Raw genomic sequence first — 25,981 nt, forward strand, 5'->3', positions numbered from 1 at the left:
GGACACCAGCCTCTGGGTGGCAGACGGTGATTAAAGGCTGACCCGTCAGCTTCAGATTTCATGAAAGGGAAACAGCCCCCTCCCCATCCCTTCAGCTTGAGAGCCGGGGGGGCCGGGCCAAGAGGGTGTTCGGCATGGGGGTGGGGGAGGTGGTGAGGGCAGAAGTGAGGCACCCCACAGACAGCCCCCTCTAGCTTGGCATGCCTCTGAGCACACAGTGCCAACTGCCAGCTTTGTCCTAGAGCCTCATGCAGGCTGAAGGCCACAACAGCTCTACACATTCTACTTAAAATCCAAGTTGTTTGGACAGTAACACCACAAAATAGCTGTACACACCAGTGAAGGCGGCACAGGGATGGGGCTGGGAATGGACGGACATCTTGCCATCTATAAGGACTCAAACACCCAAGAGCCAAAGTTCCCCAAGGCCCCCAGGAAAGTGGCTGAACAGCATGTCACCATAAGGAGCCTTTGTCCCAATCAAAATGTCTTGAAGAGGGCACCTGGGTGGCTCAGTCGTTAAGCGTCTGCCTTCGGCTCAGGTCATGATCCCAGGGTCCTGGGATCGAGCCCCGCATCGGGCTCCCTGCTCAGCGGGAAGCCTGCTTCTCCCTCTCACACTCCCCCTGCTTGTGTTCCTGCTCTCGCTGTCTCTCTCTCTGTCAAATAAATAAATAAAATCTTTAAAAAAAAAAAAAATGTCTTGAAGAAAAAAAAATGTTTTAAAGATTTATTTATTTGATAAAGTGACAGAGAGCTGTTGGGGTGGGGGGGAGGCAGAGGGAGAGGGAGAGACAGTATTAAGCAGACTCTTCACTGAGCATGGAGCCAGATGCAGGGCTTGATCCCATGACCCTGAGATCATGACTTGAGCCGAAATCAAGAGTCAGACACTTAACTGACTGACCCACCTAGGCTCCCCGAAAAAAACCAATGTTTTAAAATAAGATCCAGAAGGCAGCCTTACTAAACTTCTAGATTAACAAGAAAAAAAAGTCCTTAAGGAGACCGAGGGGTCTGGAGCCTTCCTCGAGCTTGGTGAAATGGGTGCTGTTTTACCGACTGGGAAGATGGCTACGACCAGGAGAATGCTACTGAGGGTGAAGGGGGCTGCAGGGGGCTACGCCCTAGGGGCTTATAGCACACAGGGGCTGCGTGCTGCCCGCCAGAGGGGCACCATGATTCCTTCTGTGGGGGAAGTAAGGTTCAGCTTCCTGTGTGGGATGATCTCATGGCATAAACTAAAGGAGAGCATTTGAGAGCAGGTGTAGGGGATGCACCGGCTTTCCCCCCGAAGAGGCGGAGGCGGGGCAGGCCTTGCAGCTGTCCCCTTACACAGAGCCAGGTGCTGTTTCATGTGGGAGAATCATATGCTGCTTTTGTAGTTACTGAAGAATTTAACTTCAGATTGGAAAACAGAAACACATGCACATACTCGGATAAATTTTAAGGGGTTTGATTCCTTTACAAAATGACAACTCTCAAAAGGGGCAACAATGCAAAGTGGTAGGGGCCTGAACCCACCGCCCGTGCCCCCCACACCAGGGCAACATAAAACTTGACTCAACTCTGTTCCAGAAACACTGTGCCCCAGAGCCTTGAAGCACAGAGCAAAATCGAATTTCACGGTGACAGTGATTTCCACTTCTAAGTTCTTGGTTTTTTAAGTTTATTTATTTAGTAATCTCTATACCCAATGTGGGGCTTGAACTCATGACCCTGAGATCAAGAGCCACATGTTCTTCCAACCGAGCCCACCAGGCACCCCTCCACTTCCAAGTCCTTCACTCAGCTCCCTTTGCCCTGAAAGGCTAGCAAAAATAACTCAAACAGGAAAAACAAAACAAAACTGGACATGCTCTCAAACAGAATGGCCCAAGGGAGCAATATCCCAAAAGGAATGACTCTGCTATTTTGGGGCAATCTGTTTACTACAGTAAAGCAGGAATGGATTGCCAGTGGGGCTGCATTCATAAATTGTGTATGTGTGTGCACATGCACATGTGTATGTACCTGGGTTTATGTGTGTGCAGATGTATGCATGCACAGATGTATTTGTGTGTGTGCGTGCATGTATGTGTGCTGCCTATGTGCATGCATGTGTGTGTCTATCCATCTTTCTCCCAGTTACTGTCTGTGGAAAGTGGTCAGTATATTGGAAACCACCCCCCAGCGCCAGCTACCGAACACCAGCAAGCCTGGTCTTCATGATAATTAGGAAGTATCCTTGTGTGAAGGGAAACATAATGTTTTGCATTTTATTCCACTTGGATGACACTCTCCCATCCACTAAGGTCAATTTACACCGACAAACCGCTGTTGGGAGCACAGGTGACCTCACCCTCACCAGGTGATCAGCAACCAGAGCACCATATCAGGAGAGACCATGCCCTAGTCATACGGCGGGGTTACCTGCCAGCCTCCCCAAGCCTCCATTCCCGAGGCCAGCGTCCTCTTCTATTTCCTCCAGTTCTTCCAAGTCCAACCCCAACTGTGAATAAAAACAGAGGTAACACTTCAATATTAATATCTTCGCACGCAACAGGTGGAAAGATATTAAGTCTTGTCAGTTTATATCAAAGGTTAGAGTCGGCTTTTAGACTTGAAAATCTGATATTAAAATCTGGCATTTAATCAATGCACGATGATGAAATTTCCAGGTATTTCAAAAGCTGCCAAACTACGGAGGCGCCTGGGTGGCTCAGTCGTTGGGTGTCTGCCTTCGGCTCGGGTTATGATCCCACGGTCCTGGGATTGAGCCCCACGTCGGGCTCCCTGCTTGGTGGGCAGCCTGCTTCTCCCTCTCCCACTCCCCCTGCTTGTGCTCCCTCTATCACTGTGTCTCTCTCTGTCAAATGTATGGATGAAATCTTTCAAAAAAAAAAAAAAAAAAGCTGCCAAACTACGTAAGAATTAATAATCAAAATGAAGCTTGGTTTAACAGCCAAAGATATTTATTGCCAGGTTACTAACCTACATATAGTGAACAGATTATAACACGTATCCTAAAAATGAAACCAGTGGTTTCAGTAATTCTCTAATTTCATATGGTCTCATGAAATTTATGTGACTTGTTTACTAATTATTTAACTGGCTGTATTTATTTATTTATTTATTTATTTATTTATTTATTTATTTATTTATTTAAAGATTTTATTTATTTATTTGACAGAGAGACACAGCGATAGAGGGAACACCAGCAGGGGGAGGGGGAGAAGGAGAAGCAGGCTCCCCGCCGAGCAGGGAGCCCGATGCAGGACTCGATCCCGGGACTCCAGGATCATGACCTGAGCCGAAGGCAGTCGCTTAACCAACTGAGCCACCCAGGCGCCCCTAACTGGCTGTATTTATTATTTGCCTCTCTGAAGTGGCCTCTTCTCTATGCTTAGCTGTGGAGAATCTGTTCTGCCAGGCTTTTAGCATATTCACAAAGTTGTGCAACCACCACTAATTCCAGTACTTCACCGCACACACAGGTCAGTTTCTCGGTTTTCACACTGATGTGGGAGTCAGCGAGGGGTATCGGTACGATGTGAGCTTGGGGTCCTTCTGCTCTGCCATCTTCCCTGGGACTCGGATGTGACATCTTTTTAAACTAAAACCTAAAAGCATCTTTCCTGTGGCATCCCAACTGCATTCAAGCAATCTAGTGAAATGTTAAAAATCAGAAAGAAAGCAACAAAGTACCAACTTCTTCACCTGACTGGAAACCATCCCACAATGGTTTAGATGGATAACTGTTGCAGTAATCTGACTTCAGTGTGTTAAACTTCACAAACGGCTCACACTAATTATCTTGATGAGTGTGTTTTAAACTTTTTGGCTTTAGGAGGACTTCAAGAGCTATTCTTTAATGGAATTATATCTATCAGTATTTATCAAGTTAGAAACTTAAATTAATGTTTTTAAAGTATATATGAATTCATTTTAAACTAATAAATCCATTAATATTAACATAAACAACACAATTTAATGAGTTTTTAAAACAAATTTACTGAGAAGAGTAGCAGTGTTTTACATTTTTACGAATCTCTTTAATAAATTTTCTGCTTTAGCATTCAATCTGTTGAGATATCACACATCATATAGCCCCTGAAAAACTTCACCACATAGTCATGATAGAATAAAAATAAATAGATCTGACCTAGTAGACCACTTAAAAAGGTCTCAGAGGCCCCAGGGATCTCTGGACCACACTTCGAGAATCTGATAAATTACGAAGGGTAAAAGCAAACTTGTGGAAAAATAAAAACATCAAGGTCATAAAAAGATGGTTTAGTGTCTATTAAGTAAATTGAATGGTATTAACACAAACAGTAATCTGATTCAGAGTAGTATTTCAAAATATTGACTTAACTCCCATAGCAATTTCAAGGAGCATGTTCCACCAAAAATATTTTGGGTATGTGGGGGAGGCAGGATTTACCCAGTAATACACCCCAGCTCCAAGTTAAGAAACATGTTTAACTACATTTTCCAAATTTATCTGACTGTGGAACCTCTTATTCATGAAACATTTACTAAAGTCAAAGACCAGCACACTACATAAAGGCAGGCTAAGAGCAGATGTTTTGTTCTTTTCTCTTTTTACCTTGAATGTTGTAGGCACACTTCAGCCTAGGAAGGCAAATTTTGCCATGAGCTTGAGAGTATTCAAAAGAGGCACAAAATAGCTAACTGACAGAAAGTCGAAAATCTTGCTAAAGTGGGCTTCTGAACTGAAGACAGAAAAAGAGCACGATAGAGCACCCTTAACCTGTTTTCTCTTTATTGAGATATAATTCACATCCCATATAAAATTCACCTTTTAAAGCGAACAATTCAATGGTTTTAGCATATTCACAAAGTTGTGCAACCACCACTAATTCCAGTACTTCACCACACACACACAAAAATAAACCCCATACTCACTGGCAATCATTCCCAGTTTCCCTATTCCCTCAGACCTTGGCAATCCCTCTTCTACTTTCCGTCACTACAGATGTGCCTATTCTCGTCATTTCACATAAATGGAAACATACAAACATAAGGCCTTTTGTATCTGGCTTTTCAATTAGAATAATGTTTTCAGGGTTGATCCATGTTGGCGCACACATCAGTACTGCTTATCACTGCGTAGCTTTCCATTGTATGACCACTCCACATTTTGTTTATCCATTTATCAGCTGAGGGATATTTAGGCTTGTTCCACTTTTGGGCTATTGTGAATAATGCTGCTATGAACATTCATGTACAATTTTATGTGTGGACATATGTTTTCATTTTTCCTGGAACTAAACCTTGGAGTGAAACTGCTGGTTTACACGGTAATTCTATGCTTAACTTTTTGAGTAAATGCTGAACTATTTTCCAAAGTGTGTCCACCATTTTACTTCCTCCCAGCAGTAGATGAGGATTCTAATTTCTCCACATCCTAGCCAACACTTGTTCTCTGTCTTTACAATTATAGCCACTCAAATGGGTGTGAAGCAGTAGCTCATGGTTGTGATTTGCATTCTCTGATGACTAATGATGCTGAGTACCCTTTCACATGCTTTTTGACCATTTGTATACCTTCTTTGGAAAATGTCAATTCAAGTGCTTTGCCCATATTTAAACTAGGCTGTCTTTTTGTTGGTGAGTTGTAAGAGCTCTTTATTAAAAAAAAAGATTTTATTTATTTATTTATTTGAGAGAGAGAGAGAGCAGGAGAGCACAAGCAGGGGGAAGTGGCAGAGGGAGAGGGAGAAGCAGGCTCCTCGCTGAGCAGGGAACCCGATGTGGGACTAGAGCCCAGGACTCTGAGATCATGACCTGAGCTGAAGGCAGACGCTTAACCAACTGAGCCACCCAGGCACCCCTATAAGAGTTCTTAATATTCTGGATATCAAATCCTGATCAGATTTATTATTTACAAATATTTTCTATTTGTCTTTTCACTTTCTTCATAATATCCTTTGATGCACATAAGTTTTTACTCTTGTCTAATTTATCTATTTTTTTTCTTGCTTATGCTTTTGATGTCATTTTTAAGATAATCTACTGCCAAATCATGAAGAGTTACCCATATATATATTCTTCTAAGAGTTTTATGGTTTTAGCTCTTATATTTAGGTCTTTGATCCATTTTGACTTAATTTTTATATATAGTGTGAGATAGGGATCCAACTTCATTTATTTGCATGTAGACACCCAACTGTTCTAGCACCATTTATCAAAAAAACTATTTTTTCTCTATTGAGTGTTTTGGCACCCTTTTCTTTAAAAAGAAAAAAAGCAATTGACTATATAGGCTACCAAAAGCACAGGTGACAAAAAAAAAAAAAACTGGACTTCATGAAAATTAAAAACTTTTCCACATCAAAGGACACTATCAACGAAGTGACAAGATAACCCAGGAAAAAGTATTAGCAAATCATGTATCTGGCAAGGGATTAATATGCAGAATAGAGAACTCCTAAAACTCAACAATAGCAACAAAACAAACAGCTCAATTCAGAAATGGGCAAATGACTTAAACTGACGTTTCTCCAGAGAAGATATTTAGATGGCCAGTAAGCACAAGAAAAGATGCTTAACAACACTCATCAGTAGATAAAGAATATTAAAACCACAATGAGATATTATCTCCCTTAGAATGGCTACTATCAAAAAAGAAAGAAAAAGAACAAGTGTTGGTGAGGATGTGGAGAAATTAGAATTCTTGTGCACTACCGGTAGGGAACTAAAATGGTGTCACCATTGTGGGAAACAGTATGAGGTTTCCTCAAAAAGTTAAACAGAATTACCATATGATCCAACAATTCCATTTCTAGGTATATACCAAAAAGAATTCAAAGCAGGGTCTTGAAGAGGTATTTGTACACTCACGTTCATAAAAGTATTATATTCACAGTAGCTAAAAAGCAGAAGCAAATGAAGTGTCTACAGACAGATGAATGGATAAACACAGTGTGGGATATACATACAGTATATACATACATTCATAGAGTCTTACAAAGGAGGAAGGAGATTCGGGGCACCTGGGTGGCTCAGTCATTAAGCATCTGCCTTTGGCTCAGGGCCTGATCCGAGGGTCCTGGGATGGAGCCCCGCATCAGGCTTCTGGCTCCCTGCTCAGCAGCAAGCCTGCTTCTCCCTCTCCACATTCTCCCTGCTTGTGTTCCCTCTCTCACTGTCAAATAAATAAATAAAATCTTTAAAAAAAAAAAAAAAAAAACGAAAGGAGATTCTGACATATGCTACAACATGGATGAACCTTGAAGATATTAAGCCAGTCAGTCACAAAAAGACAAACATTGCATGATTTCACTTATATGAGGTACCTAGAATATCAAATTCAGAAAGACAGAAAGTAGAATGGTAGCTGTCACGAGCTTGAGGGAGGGGCTTGAGCGAGGGGAGAATGGGGAGTTAGTGTTTAATGGATATAGAGGCTCAGTTTTGCAAGATGGAAAGGGTTTTAGAGATGGATGGTGGGGAGTATGGTACAATATGAATGCAATTTCTGTTATGTTTATTTTACCACAATTTTGAAAAACTAGGGGAAAAATCAACTGACTCTAAATGTGAGGGTTTATTTCTGGAATCTCAATTCCATTCCATTGTTCTATATGTTTATCGTTATGCCAATACCACACTGTCTTGATGACTATAGCTTCATAGTGAGTTTTAAAATTGGGAAGTGTGAGTCCTTCAACTTTGTTCTTCTTTTTCAAGTATGTTTTAATGATTTCTGATCTGTTGCATTTCATCTGGATTTTAGGATCAGTTCATCAATCCCTGCAAAGAAGACAACTGGAATTCTAGTGGGAACTGCAATAACTCTGTAGACAGATTTGGGGAGTTTTGCCATCTTAAGTCTTCTAAGACATGGATGGACATGTAATGTCATTTCATTTTTAGGTCTTCTTTAATTTCTTTCAACAATGTTTTATAGTTTTCAGGATGTAAGTCTACATCTCTTTTGGAAATTAATTCCTAAGAATTTTATTCTTTTTGATTCTATTTTAAGTGGAATTGTTTTCTTTCTTTTTTTTTTTTTTTAAAGATTTTATTTATTTGACAGAGAGAGACACAGCGAGAGAGGGAACACAAGCAGGGGGAATGGGAGAAGGAGAAGCAGGCTCCCCGCAGAGCAGGGAGTCCGATGCGGGACTCAATCCCAGGACCCTGGGATCATGACCTGAGCCGAAGGCAGTCGCTTAACCAACTGAGCCACTCAGGCACCCGTGGAATTGTTTTCTTAATTTCATTTTTGGACTGTTCATTGCAGTTATATAAAAATTCAGTTGATTTCTGTATATTGATCTTACATCCTGCAACGCTGCTGTACTCATTCATTTGTACTAATATATTTTTATTGGTTTCCATAAGATTTTCTAGATCATGTTAGCTGCACATAGAGATAGCTTTCCTTCTTCCTTTCCAATCTGGATGCTTGTTATTTCATTTTCTTGCCTAAATACCCCAGCTAAAACCATCAATATGATGTTGAGTAGAATTGGTGAGAGCAAAATCCTTGGGACAAAGTAGCAGGTTAAATACCAGTTAAATACCAGATGGCTCAGTCAGTTAAGCAGCTGCCTTTGGCTCAGGTCATGATCCTGGGGTCCTGGGATCGAGTCCTACGTCAGGCTCCCTGTTCAGTGGGGAGTCTGCTTCTCTCTCTACCCCTCCCCCCTGCTTGTGATCTCTCTCTCTCTTTCTCTCTCAAATAAATAAAATCTTAAAAAAAAAAAAATACCAGCGAGGGACACCAGTCAAATAGAGACTGTAGGACACTCTACAGGACAAACTTAGTTTCAACAAATAAACTGCAAGGCAGAAAAGTAAAAAAGAGGAGAAGTTTACAGATTAAGAGACACTTAACAAACATATCAACCAAGTGCAAATAAGTTTCTGAATAGACTGTTAAAAAATTATAAGGCAGGGGCGCCTGGGTGGCTCAGTTGGTTAAGCGACTGCCTTCGGCTCAGGTCATGACCCTGGAGTCCCTGGATCGAGTCCCGCATCGGGCTCCCTGCTCTGCGGGGAGCCTGCTTCTCCCTCTAACCCTACCCCCTCTCATGTACTCTCTCTCTCTCATTCTCGCTCTCTCAAATAAATCAATCTTAAAAAAAAAAAAAAAAAGGAACTTGCCTGGATCAATCCTTTAAAAAAAAAAAAAATTATAAGGCAATCAAGTTTGTCAACTGCCTGAAAATTATTGTCAATATCTTAGCGGTCAGAACGGTATGACCCTATCTTTAGAGATACCTGTTGAAACAGCAACAAGTGAAATATGCTATTTGATATTAGCTTAAATAATCTGGGAGTAGCATGGGTGTGAGGGAAGCAAGAGAGGTCATGAGTGGGGCTTGAAGATAGGTGGAGGCTGGTGATGGGTATATGGAAGGAGTTCATCATAGCAGTCACTCCATTTTTGTACATAATTTAAACTTTCCATGATAAAAAAAAAAAAAACTTAAATGCACCCATGATTGCTCAGTCAGGAGGGAGCTGCTTCTAATTAAAGTTCCAGTTTTTAGTGTAACCTGCTCCCCAGAACTACTTTCCAGCCCTGTACAATAGTAGTAGCATGTTTCACTTTTCACACTACATTATAAATGCGGGGACCTGGGGGAGGAGGCCCATCTAAGCCCTACATCATCATTTGGTTCCCACTCAAAACATCTGGCACTCCATCTAATGACTAGAAGGGCCCAGCAACTGTGTACTTGGAGACATTAAAGTTTTGATCATCAGAAAACCTTTCAAATACAAGATTAATAAAAAGCTTAACAGTGAGTGAAGTATCACACTTTTAAAAAAAATGCACATATAAAAGGATATGTGCTACCCTGCATTTTCTAAGTTTCTATAATTAACACATTGTGTAATAAAAATTATAAACAGATATGGCATATTTATGGTATAAACATTCCCTAAAATCTTTACTATCTGTAAGAATTATATAAAGAGAAAATGTTTCAAAAAATAAAACACTTCCTATAGCAATAAATTCCACTGAAGATCTAGAATTTACATGTTCTGTGGTGCTTACAGATGCATTCTGAGATTCATATTCAGTAAACATTCAAATGATAAATCACGTACCAGGATAATGTCTATCTTTTTAGATAATTTTTAAATTCTAATTCCAGTATAGTTAACACACAGCATTATATTAGTTTCAGTGTACAATATAGTGATTCAACAATTAAATACATCGCCCAGTGCTCATCACGAGTGCACTCCTTAATCCCGATCACCTAGCTCACCCATCCCCCATCCCTCCCCTCTGTTAACCATCAGTTTGTTCTCTATAGTCAAGAGTCTTTTTCTTGGTTTCTCTCTTTCTTTCTTTTTTTTTCTTCCCTGCCTGGTGACATGCTGTCTCATCTTTAATGATAGACAAGAGGACCCAGCTAAACAATATCTAAATTCTTTTTTTTTCTTTTTAAGGGAAAGAATAAAGTTTTTTTTTTTCATTTTTTTTATTCTTATGTTAATCCCCATACATTACATCATTAGTTTTAGATGAAGTGTTCCATGATTCATTGTTTGTGCATAACACCCAGTGCTCCATGCAGAATGTGCCCTCCTCGATACCCACCACCAGGCTAACCCATCCTCCCACCCTCCTCCCCTCTAGAACCCTCAGTTTGTTTTTCAGAGTCCATCGTCTCTCATGGTTCGTCTACCCCTCCGATTTCCCCCGCTTCATTCTTCCCCTCCCGCTACCTTCTTGTTCTTCTTTTTTTCTTAACACATATTGCATTATTTCAGAGGTACAGATCTGAGATTCAACAGTCTTGCACAATTCACAGCGCTTACCAGAACACATACCCTCCCCAGTGTCTATCACCCAGTCACCCCATCCCTCCCACCCCACCCCCCACTCCAGCAACCCTGTTTGTTTCCTGCAATTAAGAATTCCTCATATCAGTGAGATCATATGATACATGTCTTTCTGTTTGACTTATTTCACTCAACATAATACCCTCTAGTCCCATCCATGTCGTTGTAAATGGCAAGATCTCATTCCTTTTGACGGCTGCATAATATTCCATTGTATAATATTTACCACATCTTCTTTATCCATTCATCTGTCGATGGACATCTTGGCTCTTTCCACAGTTTGGCTATTGTGGACATTGCTGCTATAAACATCGGGGTGCAAGTACCCTTTCGGATCCCTACTTTTGTATCTTTGGGGTAAATACCCAGTAGTGCAATTGCTGGATCATATGGTAGCTCTATTTTCAACTTTTTGAGGAACCTCCATACTGTTTTCCAGAGTGGCTGCACCAGCTTGCATTCCCACCAACAGTATAGGAGGGTTCCCCTTTCTCCGCATCCCCGCCAACATCTGTCGTTTCCTGACTTGTTAATTTTAGCCATTCTGACTGGTGTGAGGTGGTATCTCATTGAGGTTTTGATTTGGATTTCCCTGATACTGAGCGATGTTGAGCACTTTTTCATGTGTCTCCTGGGCATTTGGATATCTTCTTTGGAAAAATGTCTGTTCATGTCTTCTGCCCATTTCTTGATTGGATTCTTTGTTCTTTGGGTGTTGAGTTTGATGAGTTCTTTATAGATTTTGGATACTAGCCCTTTATCTGATATGTCATTTGCAAATATCTTCTCCCATTCTGTCGGTTGTCTTTTGGTTTTGTTGACTGTTTCCTTTGCTGTGCAAAAGCCTTTTATCTTGATGAAGTCCCAATAGTTCATTTTTGCCCTTGCTTCCCTTGCCTTTGGCGATGTTTCTAGGAAGAAGTTGCTTCGGCTGAGGTCAAAGAGGTTGCTGCCTGTGTTCTCCTTTAGGATGTTGATGGACTCCTGTCTCACATTGAGGTCTTTCAACCATTTGGAGTCTATTTTTGTGTGTGGTGTAAGGAAATGGTCCAGTTTCATTCTTCTGCATGTGGCTATCCAATTTTCCCAACACCATTTGTTGAAGAGACTTTTTTCCATTGGACATTCTTTCCTGCTTTGTCAAAGATGAGTTGACCATAGAGTTGAGGGTCCATTTCTGGGCTCTCTATTCTGTTCCATTGATCTATGTGTCTGTTTTTGTGCCAGTACCATGCTGTCTTGATGATGACAGCTTTGTAATAGAGCTGGAAGTCCAGAATTGTGATGCCGCCGGCTTTGCTTTTCTTTTTCAACATTCCTCTGGCTATGCGGGGTCTTTTCTGGGTCCATACAAATTTTAGGATGATTTGTTCCATTTCTTTGAAAAAAGTGGATGGTATTTTGATGGGGATTGCATTGAATGTGTAGATTGCTCTAGGTAGCATTGACATCTTCACAATATTTGTTCTTCCAATCCATGAGCATGGAACGTTTTTCCATTTCTTTGTGTCTTCCTCAATTTCTTTCATGAGTATTTTATAGTTTTCTGAGTCCAGATCCTTTGCCTCTTTGGTTAGATTTATTCCTAGGTATCTTATGGTTTTGGGTGCAATTGTAAATGGGATCGACTCCTTAATTTCTTTCTTCTGTCTTGTTGTTGGTGTATAGGAATGCCACTGACTTCTGTGCATTGATTTTATATCCTGCCACTTGACTGAATTCCTGTATGAGTTCTAGCAGTTTTGGGGTGGAGTCTTTGGGGTTTTCCACATAAAGGATCATATCATCTGCAAAGAGTGAGAGTTTGACTTCTTCTTTGCCGATTTGGATGCCTTTTATTTCTTTTTGTTGTCTGATTGCTGTGGCTACGACTTCCAATACTATGTTGAATAGCAGTGGTGATAGTGGACATCCCTGCCATGTTCCTGACCTTAGGGGGAAAGCTCTCAGTTTTTCCCCATTGAGAATGATATTCGCTGTAGGTTTTTCATAGATGGCTTTTATGATATTGAGGTATGTACCCTCTATGCCTATACTCTGAAGAGTTTTGATCAAGAAAGGATGCTGTACTTTGTCAAAAGCTTTTTCTGCATCTATTGAGAGGATCATATGATTCTTGTTCTTTCTTTTGTTAATGTATTGTATCACATTGATGGATTTGTGGATGTTGAACCAACCTTGCAGCCCAGGGATAAATCCCACTTGGTTGTGGAGAATAATCCTTTTAATGTACTGTTGGATCCTATTGGCTAATATTTTGGTGAGAATTTTTGCATCCATGTTCATCAGGGATATTGGTCTGTAATTCTCCTTTTTGATGGGGTCTTTGTCTGGTTTTGGGATCAAGGTAATGCTGGCCTCATAAAATGAGTTTGGAGTTTTCCTTCCATTTCTATATTTTGGAACAGTTTCAGAAGAATGGGTATTAATTCTTGAAATGTTTGGTAGAATTCCCCTGGGAAGCCATCTGACTCTGGGCTTTTGTTTGTTGGGAGATTTTTGATGACTGCTTCAATGTCCTTAGTGGTTATAGGTCTGTTCAGGTTTTCTATTGCTTCCTGGTTCAGTTTTGGTAGTGGATACATCTCTAGGAATGCATCCATTTCTTCCAGGTTATCTAATTTGCTGGCATAGAGTTGCTCATAATATGTTCTTATAATTGTTTGTATTTCTTTGGTGTTGGTTGTGATCTCTCCTCTTTCATTCATGATTTTGTTGATTTGGGTCATTTCTCTTTTCTTTTTGATAAGTCTGGCCAGGGGTTTATCAATCTTGTTAATTCTTTCAAAGAACCAGCTCCTAGTTTCGTTGATCTGTTCTACTGTTCTTTTAGTTTCTATTTCATTGATTTCTGCTCTGATCTTTATGATTTCTCTTCTCCTGCTGGGTTTAGGCTTTATTTGCTGTTCTTTCTCCAGCTCCTTTAGGTGTAGGGTTAGGTTGTGTACTTGAGACCTTTCTTGTTTCTTGAGAAAGGCTTGTATTGCTATATACTTTCCTCTTAGGACTGCCTTTGCTGCATCCCAAAGATTTTGAACAGTTGTGTTTTCATTTTCATTGGTTTCCATGTATTTTTTTAATTCTTCTTTAATTTCCTGGTTGACCCATTCATTCTTCAGTAGGATGCTCTTTAGCCTCCATGTATTTGAGTTCTTTCCGACTTTCCTCTTGTGACTGAATTCTAGTTTCAAAGCATTGTGGTCTGAAAATAGGCAGAGAATGATCCCAATCTTTTGGTACCGGTTGAGACCTGATTTGTGACCTAGGATGTGATCTATTCTGGAGAATGTTCCATGGGCACTAGAGAAGAATGTGTATTCCGTTGCTTTGGGATGGAATGTTCTGAATAGGTCTGTGAAGTCCATTTGGTTCAGTGTGTCATTTAGTCTTTATTTCCTTGTTGATCTTTTGCTTAGACGATCTGTCCATTTCAGTAAGGGGGGTGTTAAAGTCCCCCACTATTATTGTATTGTTGTCAATGTGTTTCTTTGCTTTTGTTATTAATTGCCTTATATAATTGGCTGCTCCCATGTTAGGGGCATAGATATTTACAATTGCTAGATCTTCTTGTTGGATAGATCCTTTAAGTAGGATATAGTGTCCTTCTTCATCTCTTATTACAGTCTTTGGTTTAAAATCTAATTTGTCTGATATAAGGATTGCCACCCCAGCTTTCTTTTGGTGTCCATTAGCATGGTAAATGGTTTTCCACCCCCTTACTTTTAATCTGGGGGTGTCTTTGCTTCTAAAATGAGTCTCTTGCAGACAGCATATCGATGGGTCTTGTTTTTTAATCCAGTCTGATAGCCTGTGTCTTTTGATTGGTGCATTTAGCCCATTTACATTCAGGGTAACTACTGAAAGATAGGAATTTAGTGCCATTGTATTGCCTGTAAGGTGACTGTTACCGTATATTGTCTGTGTTCCTTTCTGGTCTATCTTGCTTTTAGCCTCTCTCTTTGCTTAGAGGACCCCTTTCAAAATTTCCTGTAGGGATGGTTTTGTGTTTGCAAATTCCTTTAGTTTTTGTTTGTCCTGGAAGCTTTTTATCTCTCCTTCAATTTTCAATGACAGCCTAGCTGGATATAGGTATTTGTCTTTCCCTGCCAGACTTATTTTACTTAGCATTATACTCTCTAGCTTCACCTATGTTGTTGCAAAAGGCAAGATTAGATTCTTACTTATGGCTGAGTAATATTCTATTGTATATATGTACCACCTCTTCTTTATCCATTTATATATCAATGGACACTAGGGTTGCTTCCATAATTTGGTTATTGTAAATAATGCTGCTATAAACATAGGGGTGCATGTATCCCTTTGAATTAGTGGTTTTGTATTTTTCTGAGTAAATACCCAATAGCGTGATTACTGGATTGTAGCGTAGTTCTATTTTTAATTTTTTGAGGAATCTCCATACTGTTTTCCAGGGTGGCTGTACCAATTTGCATTCCCACCAACAGTGCAAGAGGGTTCCTTTTTCTTCACATCCTCACCAACACTTGTTTCTTGTGTTTTTGATTTTAGTCATCCTGACAGGTATGAGTTTTGATTTGCATATCCCTGATGATGAATAATGTTGGGCATCTTTTCATGTGTCTGTTGGCCATCTGAATGTCTTCTTTGGAGAAGTGTCTGTTCATTTCTTCTGTGCATTTTAAAAATTGGATTGTTTTTTGGGTGTTGAACTGTATAAGTTCTTTATATTAATTTTCGATACTAACCCTTTATTGGATATGTCATTTGCAAATGTCTTCTCCCATTCTTTAGGTTGCCTTTTGGTTTTGTGATTGTTTCCTTTTCTCTGCAAAAGCTTTTTATTCTGATGTAATCCCAATAGTTTATTTTTGCTTTTATTTCCCTAGCCTCAGGAAACATATTTAGAAAAATGTTCCTATGAAAAAAAAAAAAAGAAAAAGAAAAATGTTGCTATGGCTAATGTCAAAAACCTTAGTATTTGGTTGAGGTTTTTTGCATCCATATTCATCAGGGATACTGGCCTGTAGTTCTCTTTTTATGTGTATCTTTATCTGGTTTTGGAATCAGGGTAACGCTGGCCTCATAGAATGAATTTGTAAGTTTTCCTTCCTTTTCTATTTTTGGAATAGTTTGAGAAAAATGAGTACTAATTCTTCCTTAAATGTTGGGTAGAATTCACTTGTGAAGCTGTCTGGTCCTGGACTTTTGTTTGTTGGAAGTTTTTTGATTACTGATTTGATTTCTAAAGAAATCAAATTTTCTATTTCTTCCTGCTTCACTTTTGGTGGGTTATATGTTTCCAGGAATTTATCTATTTCTTCTGGGCTGTCCAATTTGTTGTCATATAGCTTTTAATAATACTCTTATGATTATTTGTATTTCTGTGGTGTCAGTTATTTCCCCTTTTTCATTTGTAATTTTATTTATTTGAGTCCTTTCTCTTTGTTTCTTGATGAGTCTGGCTAGAGGTTTATCAACTTTCTTGATGTTTTCAAATAATGAGCTCCTACTTTCATTTAACTGCTCTGTTTTTTTAATTTTTTTTGGCTTCTATATCATTTTTTTCTGCTCTCATCTTTGTTATTTCCTACCTTCTGCTGGTTTGGGGTTTTATTTGTTCTTTTTCTAGCTCCTTTAGGTGCAAGGTTAGGATGTTTATTTGAGACTTTTCTTGCTTCTTGAGGTAGTGTTGTGGTAAAGATGCATGTTGTTGACTTTGATCCTTCTGAATTTGTTGAGACTTGTTTTATGGCCTAATTAGTATGTGATCTATTCTGGAGAATGTTTCATGTGCACCTGAAAAGAATGTGTATTCTGCTGTTTTAGGATGGAATGTTCTAAATATATCTGTTAAATCCACCTGGTCCAATGTGTCACATTCAAAGCCACAGTTTTGGGTGCCTGGGTGGCTCAATAAGTTAAGCATCTGCCTTCGGCTCAGGTCATGATCTCAGGGTCCTGGGATCAAATCCCACATTGGGCTCCCTGCTCAGCGGGGAGCCTGCTTCTCCCTCTCCCTCTGCCCCTCCTACCCCCTCGTGCTCTCTTTCTTGCTATTCTTTCTCAAATAAGTAAATAAAATCTTTCTTTAAAAAAAAGCCACGGTTTCCTCATTGAATTTGTTTGGATGACCTATCCATCAATAAGAGGGGTGTTATGTTCCCTACTATTATTGTATTATTATTGAATAGTTCCTTTGTGTTTGTTATAACAGTTTCATGTATTTGGGTGCTCCTGTGTTGGGTGCATAAATATTTACAATGGTTGTATCTTCTTGTTGGATTGTCCCCTTTATTATTATATATTGTCTTTCTTTGTCTCTTGTTACAGTCTTTATTTTGAAATCTATTTTGTCTGAGAGAAGTATTGCATCTCCAGCTTTCTTCTGACATCCATTTGCATAATAAATGTTTCTCCATCCCCTTGTTTTCAATCTGCAGGTGTCTTTAAGGTTTGAAATGAGTCTCTTGTAGACAGCATATACTTGGGTCTTGTTTTTTTATTCATTCTGATACCCTGTATCTTTTTTAAAAAGTTTATTTAAGTTAAGTCTACACCCAACATGGGGCTCGAACTCACAACTCTGAGATGAAGAGTTGCATGCTCTTCTGACTGAGCCACTGGAACGTTTAGGCCATTTACATTCAAAGAGATTACTGATAGTTATGTATTTATTGCCATTTTATTACTTATTTTGTGGTTGTTTCTGAAGTTTTTCTTTCTTCTCTTTCTTTCATGGTTTGCTGGTTTTCTTTAGTGATATATTTGGATTTCTCTCTCTTTATTCTTTCCATATTTGTTAGTGGTTTTTGATTTGTGGTTACTATTAGATTTTTTTTTTTTTTTTTAAGATTTTATTTACTTGGGGTACCTGGGTGGCTCAGTCCTTAAGCGTTTGCCTTCGGCTCAGGTCATGATCCCGGGGTCCTAGATTCGAGCCCCGTATCGGGCTCCCTGCTGGGTGGGAAGCCTGCTTCTCCCTCTCTCTCTCCCACTCCCCCTGCTTGTGTTCCCTCTCTTGCTGTGTCTCTCTCTGTCAAATAAATAAAATCTTAAAAAAAAAAAAAGAATTTACTTATTTGACAAAGAGAGAGCGAGTACAAACGGGGGGAGATGGAGAGGGAGAAGCAGGCTCCCTGCTGAGCAGGGAGCCCGATGCGGGGCTCGAACCCAGGACCCCAGGATCAGGACCTGAGCAAAAGGCAGATGCTTAACCGACTGAGCCACCCACGTGCCCCCTATTAGGTTTTTATATAACATCTTCTGCATATATGTCTATATTAAGTTGGTGGTTGTTTAAGTTTGGACCAACTCTTTACTCCTCTTCTCCATATGTTTTAGGTATATGGTATCATATTTCACATCCTTTTATTTTGTGAGTTCCTTGACTGATTTTTTACTGAAATGTTCTTTTTACTGCTTTGTGTTTCCTACTTTCATAGTGTCATTTCTGGTCTTCCCCTTCCACTCAAAGTGCCCCCTTAATATTTCTCGCAGGGCTGGTTTAGTGGTCATGAACTCATTTTTTGTCTGGGAAACTTTTAATCTCTCCTATTTTGAATGACAGCCTTGCTGGATAGACTATTCTTGGCTGAAGATTTTTCCCATTTAGCCCTTTGAATATATCATGCCATTCCCTTCTAGCTTGAAAAGTTTCTACTGAAAAGTCTGCTGAAGGCCTTATGGGGTTTTTCCTTGTATGTAACTATCTTCTTTTGTCTTGCTGCTTTATTTTTTCTTTATCACTACATTTTGCCATTTTAATTACAATATGTCTTAGTGGGGATCTGCTTTTGTTGATTCTGTTGGGGGGGGTTCCCTCTGTGCCTCTTATATCTGTTATGTTTCCTTCCCCAGATTAGGGAAGTTTTCAGTATTATTTCCTCAACTAAATTTTCTGCCCCCTTTTCCCTCTCTTCTGGGATCTATATAATATGTTATGTCTGATGGAGTCAATGATTTCCCTAAGTCTATTCGTGCTTTTCATAATTCTTTTCTCTTTTCTTAAACTTGATTACTTTCCAATACTCTGTGTTCTAAGTCATTAATTCATTCCTCTGCTTCTTCCAGCCTGCTGTTCATTCCATAAAGCATGATTCTCATTTTGTGTATTGAACCCTTTATGTCTGTTATTTATCTCTGTGTTAATTGTCTCACTGAGGCCTTCCACTCTTTTCTCAAGTTGAGCAAGTATCTTTATGATCATTACTTTAAATTCTCTATCAGGCATGTTACTTTTATCTGTCTTACTTAGATGTCTGGCTGTGGCCTTACCTTGTTCTGTCATGTGGAATAAATTTGTCTTCTCATTTTCTCTAGGTCTCTATGCCTGTTTCTATGTGTTAGGAAAGTCAGTTATGTCTCCTATTCTTGAGGGTAATGGCTTTATGAAGAAGAGATTCTGTAGTGTTCCATGGTGTAGTGTCCCGTGTTCCCCGGGACCTGGCATTTCAGAGAGTGTCTCCAGTGTGTGCTGTGTGCACTCTGCTGTTGTGTCCTGGCCACTTTTCCTTCAGGCCAGTCATTTGCAGAGGCTCTCTTAGTTGTGGGCAGTGTTTAGTCCCTGGCCTGAATGTGGCCAGTTTTGACTAGGTGTGCTCTGGTCTGCTTATGAAATGATACCTGTCTCCACCACTGCTGAAACTGAGGCCCCCACAACAGGAGACATGGGGTGAGCAGGGGTTTGGGCCAGTCTCCTGGCAGAGGGGCTCCAACACCCTGGGACTGAGACAAGCATGACTGGGAGGGGCAATTCCACCGGAGTGGGGGATGGGGTGGGACTTGGTGTAAGTAAGTTACCAAGTGAGTGTCGGCACAGTGCCAGTTCTCCCAGGTGGCCCTGTGCGTATGCTGAGGGGTAGGGGAGAGAAATGGTGCCTGCCAGTTCCTTAGTTCTCAGAGGGGTCTCTGTGAATGCTGCCTCTCTGCAACGTGCTCCGAGATGAGCAAATAACCTCCCCACTGTGTGCCCGAGGTGCTCTTCAGATAGCTGTTTCCACACTGTATGTCTGCAGGCTGTTTGCCTGCCTTTTCTCCAATAGCAGTGCAATGCCCCTGGGTTCTACCCCAGCCAAGCCTGTTGACCTTTAAAACTCCAGGCTTGGGGCGCCTGGGTGGCTCAGTCGTTAAGCGTCTGCCTTCGGTTCAGGTCATAATCCCAGAGTCCTGGGATCGAGCCCCACATTGGGCTCCCTGCTCTGCGGGAAGCCTGCTTCTCCCTCTCCCACTCCCCCTGCTTGTGTTCCCTCTTTCACTGTGTCTCTCTCTGTCAAATAAATAAATAAAATCTTTAATTAATTAATTAATTAATTAATTAAAACTCCAGGCTTTAAGTAAGCCCCACTGGTTGCAGGAAGTCATGAAATTCGGCCCCTCTCACTTTCCAAGTCAATTGCTGTGGGGATTCGTCTTTCCCGTGGGCTCCCCTGTGTGCTAGTCTGTCTCTTGCCCTTCTCTGCAATCATGGCTCCCTCCCCACCACCGCGGCCATGATCCGTTTCTCTCCCAAACCATCCATGTCTCCACATCTCCTACCTTCTTTGATGTAGCCTCTTTTCTCCCTTTAGTTGTAGAATTTGTTCTGTCAGTCTTCAGGTTGACTTCTGGGGTATTTAGGTGTTGACAGGACAAGGCAAGCCTAGGATCCTCCTATTCCATCACCATCTTCCCTTCCAGTCTCTTTTTAGATAATTTAAAGGTTACAATTCCCATTTTGGGAAGTCAAATTTTTTTCCAAATTTTTATTTTGCCAACTGAAACTACCTGCCCCAGCAACTCCTCTCCACTAAGCTGTGGACAGACAGGAGCCCCAGAAATGTGAGGCTGCCTGAGACCCATGTGAGGTCCCTCTCATGCCGCTACCAGTAAGGCCTCCAGAGCGCCTCCCACACCAAAACTGAACAAAAGCAAAAGCAGCAGAAGGTGCTAGGGGAGGGAAGGCTCTGGTGAGGACCCTGCTATGTTCATGCAGGAGGGTGGGAGGGCTGCACATCTATACCCTAAGAATTGTATACTGAGTGTGCAGTGCAGGAGGAAGATGGTGTCCAGGGAGGGGGGTACAGAGACAGAAAACAGACATGATGGATTCCAGTTCTGCTCTAAAACCACAAATGAACTGTGGACGGAATCAGCATCCAAGTGATAAATGTTAATGAAGACCCTTAAGCAAAGACAGTTTTTATTTTGATTGGAGAGAAAAGGCAATTTTATACCTAGAGGGCAAGATAAACACAAGAGGTTGTCTAGGGGTGGAAGAGGGGACTGGAGGTTCAGTAAGGTGACAAGAAATGGGACAGTACCACTTCTGCCCTGTGGTAAATCTGCCCCTAGGGTGGGTATGAGGAGTGCAATGGCCTCTAGAAGCCTTGAAACCTTAGCATCACAATGCAATCCCATGCTCCCACGCTCATGCATTAGCTTCCCATCCAATCCTTATGTTTTCCCCTTGAGAAGGAGTGTCACCCACCAACCCATTCTCCCCCCGTGTAGGACAGACTAGGCCCTAAGTCACGCCTGGGCCCAGACGGCAGCAAATCTCACTGCGGGGCCTGGATTAAAACTTAGTGAGCCACAAGAGGCTACCCAGCAGCCAGGCCCCAGGGCCCCATACCTGATAAATGGCCTCATCACAAGCATTCTGAAGACCCAGGTTCACCATTGTGTTCTGCAGTGTGCGGCCCATGTAGAATTCCAGGGAAAGATAATAGATGCGCTGAGGAGGCAAAAGAAAGCATCTCAGATTTCATATTCCATCCCCGCACACAAGGAAGATTAGGGTGATGAGCAAATTCATAAGAGCACCTCCTTAGGTGTTTCATTTGGGCTACCCACACACCCCCAAATGGGCTCACTCCCTATGCCAAGCTTTGGCCAACCTCAGCTTTCTAAGGGCAGCATTCAGGACCCTTCTACCGCAAAACCTCTGCTCACTGCCCTGCTGGATGTAAGCTGGCCTCCCCCAGATGGCAGGAGGCAGGGCAGTGCAGCGCTGGGGAACAAACCTCCCAGAATGGACAGAGCCAGGTCTGAACTTAGCTTGGCCTCTTCCCCACCACAGGCCCTTGAGTAAATGACCTCTTCACCTCTCTAACACAGGATGAAACAACCCTGTGACGGGGGAATACTCTCAAGTATTAACAGCTTCTGACACCCACGCTAAGTACTCGGTAAACATCACCCAGTCAACACAACTGGATGGATGGATGGATACATCCATTTTCACTGGGCCCAAGTCTGGATAGTGCCTGCTGCCTGACTCAGGGGGACTGGGATATGTGACAGTCCGTGTAAACAAGAAGGAGTACCACCCACATTCACTGGGAGCTGAGTGGGGTTCTAAGCCCTTCCCATGAGTGGTACCAATTACTCCTCACAACCCCCCAGTGGACCATGGGGCAGCAGTGGCTGAGCCACACTCTGGCCCTCAGAGTCTTGCTCTTACACGGGACTCCATGCTGCTTCCTGCCATCAAAAGTAAAGCCTGGGAAAATAAATGGGGAAGAAGGGAGAAATGTTCCTTACAGAAGAATTCCAATGAATGTACGCAGATGGAACGAGTGGGACAGAAAATCACCAGGAGTACAGCACAGTGTAACTGCCGCAGAAAACAGCCACCGCTGAACCCTGAAACCAGCGGGCACAGCTTTACAGACTAAGGGGTATCTGCCAGCCTCCAATGTCTCCCCCAAAGTATTTATCGATTATCATGGTGGTGTTAACAAATGTCCGAAAATTCTGATATCCTTCCCCCCAGCAGGTGGTGCCCAATCCCCTCCCCTGAGGGGGGCTGGATTGGGGTGACTCCCATCTACTAAACAGTCTGGGACGGGAAACCGTAACTTCACAGGGGAGGGACCTGGCTGTGCCACCTTCCTCAGGTGACAAGGATAATACCATCAGTGCCAGGTTATGGTGATACGCTGTGATGAGAAGGTACTCTGTGGTATTCTTTCCAAGCCCCCCACCCAGACTGATCAGGAAAGAGCCTTGGACAGGCCCCCATCTAAGGGTCATTCTTATGAACTGCCTGGCCAGCATTCATCAATTTGCCAAGGTCATGAAAGACAAGGAGAGACCAACAACCATCGCAGATGGGAGGAGATTAAGGAGACATAAAACTAGGGGACCCCGGATGTGATCCAGAGACAAAGATAATATTAGAGGAAAAAGTGGTAAAATCCGAAGAAAGTGCTGAGCCAGTGCCAGCTCATTTTGATAACCGTGCTATGGTCATGCAAGGAGAGAGTGCTACACAGTACTCCACACTATCTTTGTGACCCTCTGCAAATCTACTCTTGCTCCTAAATAAAAAGTTACAAAGCAAAACCAGGCCTTGAAAAGGGGTGTGTCCGTGAGTGTGTGTGTGTGTGTGTCTCGGATTCAGATATGAATCCATGGGAAAGTATGGACTGGACTGGACTATGATTTTTTCTTTCCTGCAGGCTAAAATTTTCAAAATGCAATTTAAAAAAAATCAGTTCCCTGCCTGCTGCAGGATGCAGAGAGAGAATTCACTTTCCACACACTGTCGGCAGGGCTTCTCGGCCAGGGTTTTACTGGGATGTCCTGCCTTTACAAGGCAACCTGCCTGAGCCACTCTGGGACCCGCATTCCATGCAGTGACCCTCTTTAAACTATGTGTCTTTATACCCCATTTAGAATTCTGACCAGCAGCTGACCAAAAACCTTTTAAGAAAATTGCACAGTTTCAGTTTCAGCAGTGTCGCCCTCTGGGTTTTTACAGCTGTGTTCATACCATTATATCACACTTTCATGCAGCAGTTTTTAAACAATTCTCCTCAGAACCAAGAAGCAGCTTCAGAGGGTGAGCCAAGGTAGAAAGGGGCTCCCAATTTGCAAAATACACAGGTAAGGGAACAAAGAAAATGGAGATATCCCATGTCAATGGATTGGAAGGCTTACCACTGATAAGATGGCAATACTTCCATAATGGATCTACAGATTCAACATAATCCCTGTCAAAATTCCAGCTGGCTTCCTTGAAGGTTGATAAACTGATTCATTAGAAGGATTAGGTGGATCGATCAGATGGAAATGCAAAGGATCTGGAATAGTCAAAACAATCTTGACGAAGAAGGACAAAATTGGAGGACTTACACTTCTTAATCTCAAACCTTATTACAAAACTACAGCAGCAAGACTGTGTGGTACTGGCTTAAGCATGGACACACAAGGCAATGGAATAGAGGCCCCAAATCAACCCTCACATTTATGGCCAACTGATTCTCAACAAGCATGCCCTGATAATTCAGTCGGAGGAATAATCTCTTTAACAAATGGTGCTGGGACAACTGGATATCCACATGCAAAAGAATGAAGTTGGGCTCCTACCTCACACCATATATGAACATTAATTCAAAGTAGATCAGAGATCTAACTGTAAAAAACCATGCAACTTTGAGAAGAAAACACAGAAGTAAATCTTCATGACCTTGGAATAGGCAATGGTTTCTTTTGTATGACATCAAAAGAAAAAACAGATAAATTAGACTTCATCGAAATTAAAAACTTTTGATAACGTGAAGAAAGTAAAAAGGATGGGAAGGAACAGAATGGGAGAAAATATTTGCAAATCCTATAACTGACAAGAGATTTGTATCTAGAATATCTATACAACTTAATAAAAAAAAGACAACCCAATGGTTGGTTGGCAAAGGATCTGAACAGACATTTCTGTAAAGAAAATACACAGTGCTGGGGCGCCCGCGTGGCTCAGTCGTTAAGCGTCTGCCTTCAGCTCAGGTCATGATCCCAGGATCAGCGGGCAGCCTGCTTCTCCCTCTCCCACTCCCCCTGCTTGTGTTCCCTCTCTCTCTGTGTTCCTCTCTGTCAGATAAATAAAATCTTAAAAAAAAAAAAAAAGGAATCAAGTACCAATATATGCTACAATAAGAAGGAACCTAGAAAATATTACACTAGATGAAAGAAGCCAGTCACAAAGGATCACATATTATATAATTCCCTTTATAAAATATAGATAACTCTATAGAAAGAAAGTAGATTAGTAGTTGCCCAACTAGGAGTGGGCAGGGAGTTTGGGGTGGGTGACAGCTAAAAGCTGTTGGGTTTCTTTCTGGGGTAGTGCAAATGTTCTAAAATTGACTGTGGTGATGATGGCCCAACTCTGTGAATATACTGAAACCAATGAATTGTATACTTTAAATGGGTGAATTGCATGGTATCTGAATTTTTATCTCAAAGCTGTTACCAAAAAATATAAAATATTAGGGGTGCCTGGGTAGCTCAGTCAGTTAAGCATTCAACTCTTGATTTCGGCTCAGGTCATGATCTCAGGGTCCTGGGATTGAGCCCCGTGTTGGGCTCCGCACTCAGCGGGGTGTCTGCTTGAGGATTCTCTCTCTCTTCCTCTCCCTCTGGCCCTCTCCACCCCATGCATGCTCTCTGTCCAATAAATAAATAAATATTTAAAAATATATATATACATAAGATAGAAATAATGAACAAAATTTTGACAGAGTACAGTAAAATAAATGTTGTACATTAAGTAGAATACTTCCAATTGTAAAGATAATAGAATAAAAATGCTTCTGCCCATTTTTCCCTAAAATACACTGATGGGAAGTCAGAACAGGGAGAACTAAATTAGAAAACTGGCTCTCATACCTCTTTACCACCAAGTTGCAAGGGGAGGACAAGGGTGATTGTCCACTGCTGGCCTCTGCTTTTCTCAAGCCGAGGAATGGATAAAGCACTTTATACTCACATGCATGTGCACTCACACACACCCACAGATGCATGCATTCGTGTACACAGCCACACATGGGCACATGCATGCATGCACACTCACATGCACTCACACCTGTACACAATTCACGCACCTGCACACATGCACTCACACATGTGGATACACACAAAAACATGTACACACTCATAAATCTGGGGACCAAGGAAGGGCTGTTCGCTCTAGGCTGCACACACCCTCCAGGTCCCTGCCCCATTATCCAGTTGCAAACAGCTAGTTCAGGAAGAATTCCCTCCACTCAGGGAGATGGAACTCAGGATCTACATCCTGAAATTTAAAACAGGAAAACTTGCCCCTTTGGGGCTGCATGGAAAATTAATTAATTAATTAATTAATTAATTAAAAAACCAGGAAAACAGAACAAGGAAATAAAATGGGCAAATGGGCAAACAACACCCA

The 25,981-nt window shown here is 41.5% G+C and overlaps 1 protein-coding gene across 6 annotated transcripts in view; it reads right to left on the minus strand.

Annotated features, from left to right (window-relative positions):
* Window positions 1-25,981, minus strand: part of PYGB (glycogen phosphorylase B) — a 62,116-nt gene that overhangs the window by 26,656 nt on the left and 9,479 nt on the right. For 4 of the 6 annotated variants that reach the window (XM_064572717.1, XM_064572714.1, XM_064572713.1 and 1 more), the window contains exons 2-3: window positions 21,410-21,511; window positions 2,413-2,491 (exon numbers count right to left, since the gene is read on the minus strand). In XM_064572717.1, the coding sequence (XP_064428787.1) occupies window positions 2,413-2,491; window positions 21,410-21,511 (181 nt within the window). The remainder of the gene's footprint in view (window positions 1-2,412; window positions 2,492-21,409; window positions 21,512-25,981) is intronic. The other 2 variants (XM_064572715.1, XM_064572716.1) reach the window with 1 other exon arrangement.

This window comes from Mirounga angustirostris, unplaced genomic scaffold (assembly GCF_029215605.1).
Source record: "Mirounga angustirostris isolate CCGP_5_RB_7025 unplaced genomic scaffold, mMirAng1.0.hap1 SCAF_10, whole genome shotgun sequence".
Taxonomy (NCBI): Eukaryota; Metazoa; Chordata; class Mammalia; order Carnivora; family Phocidae; genus Mirounga; species Mirounga angustirostris.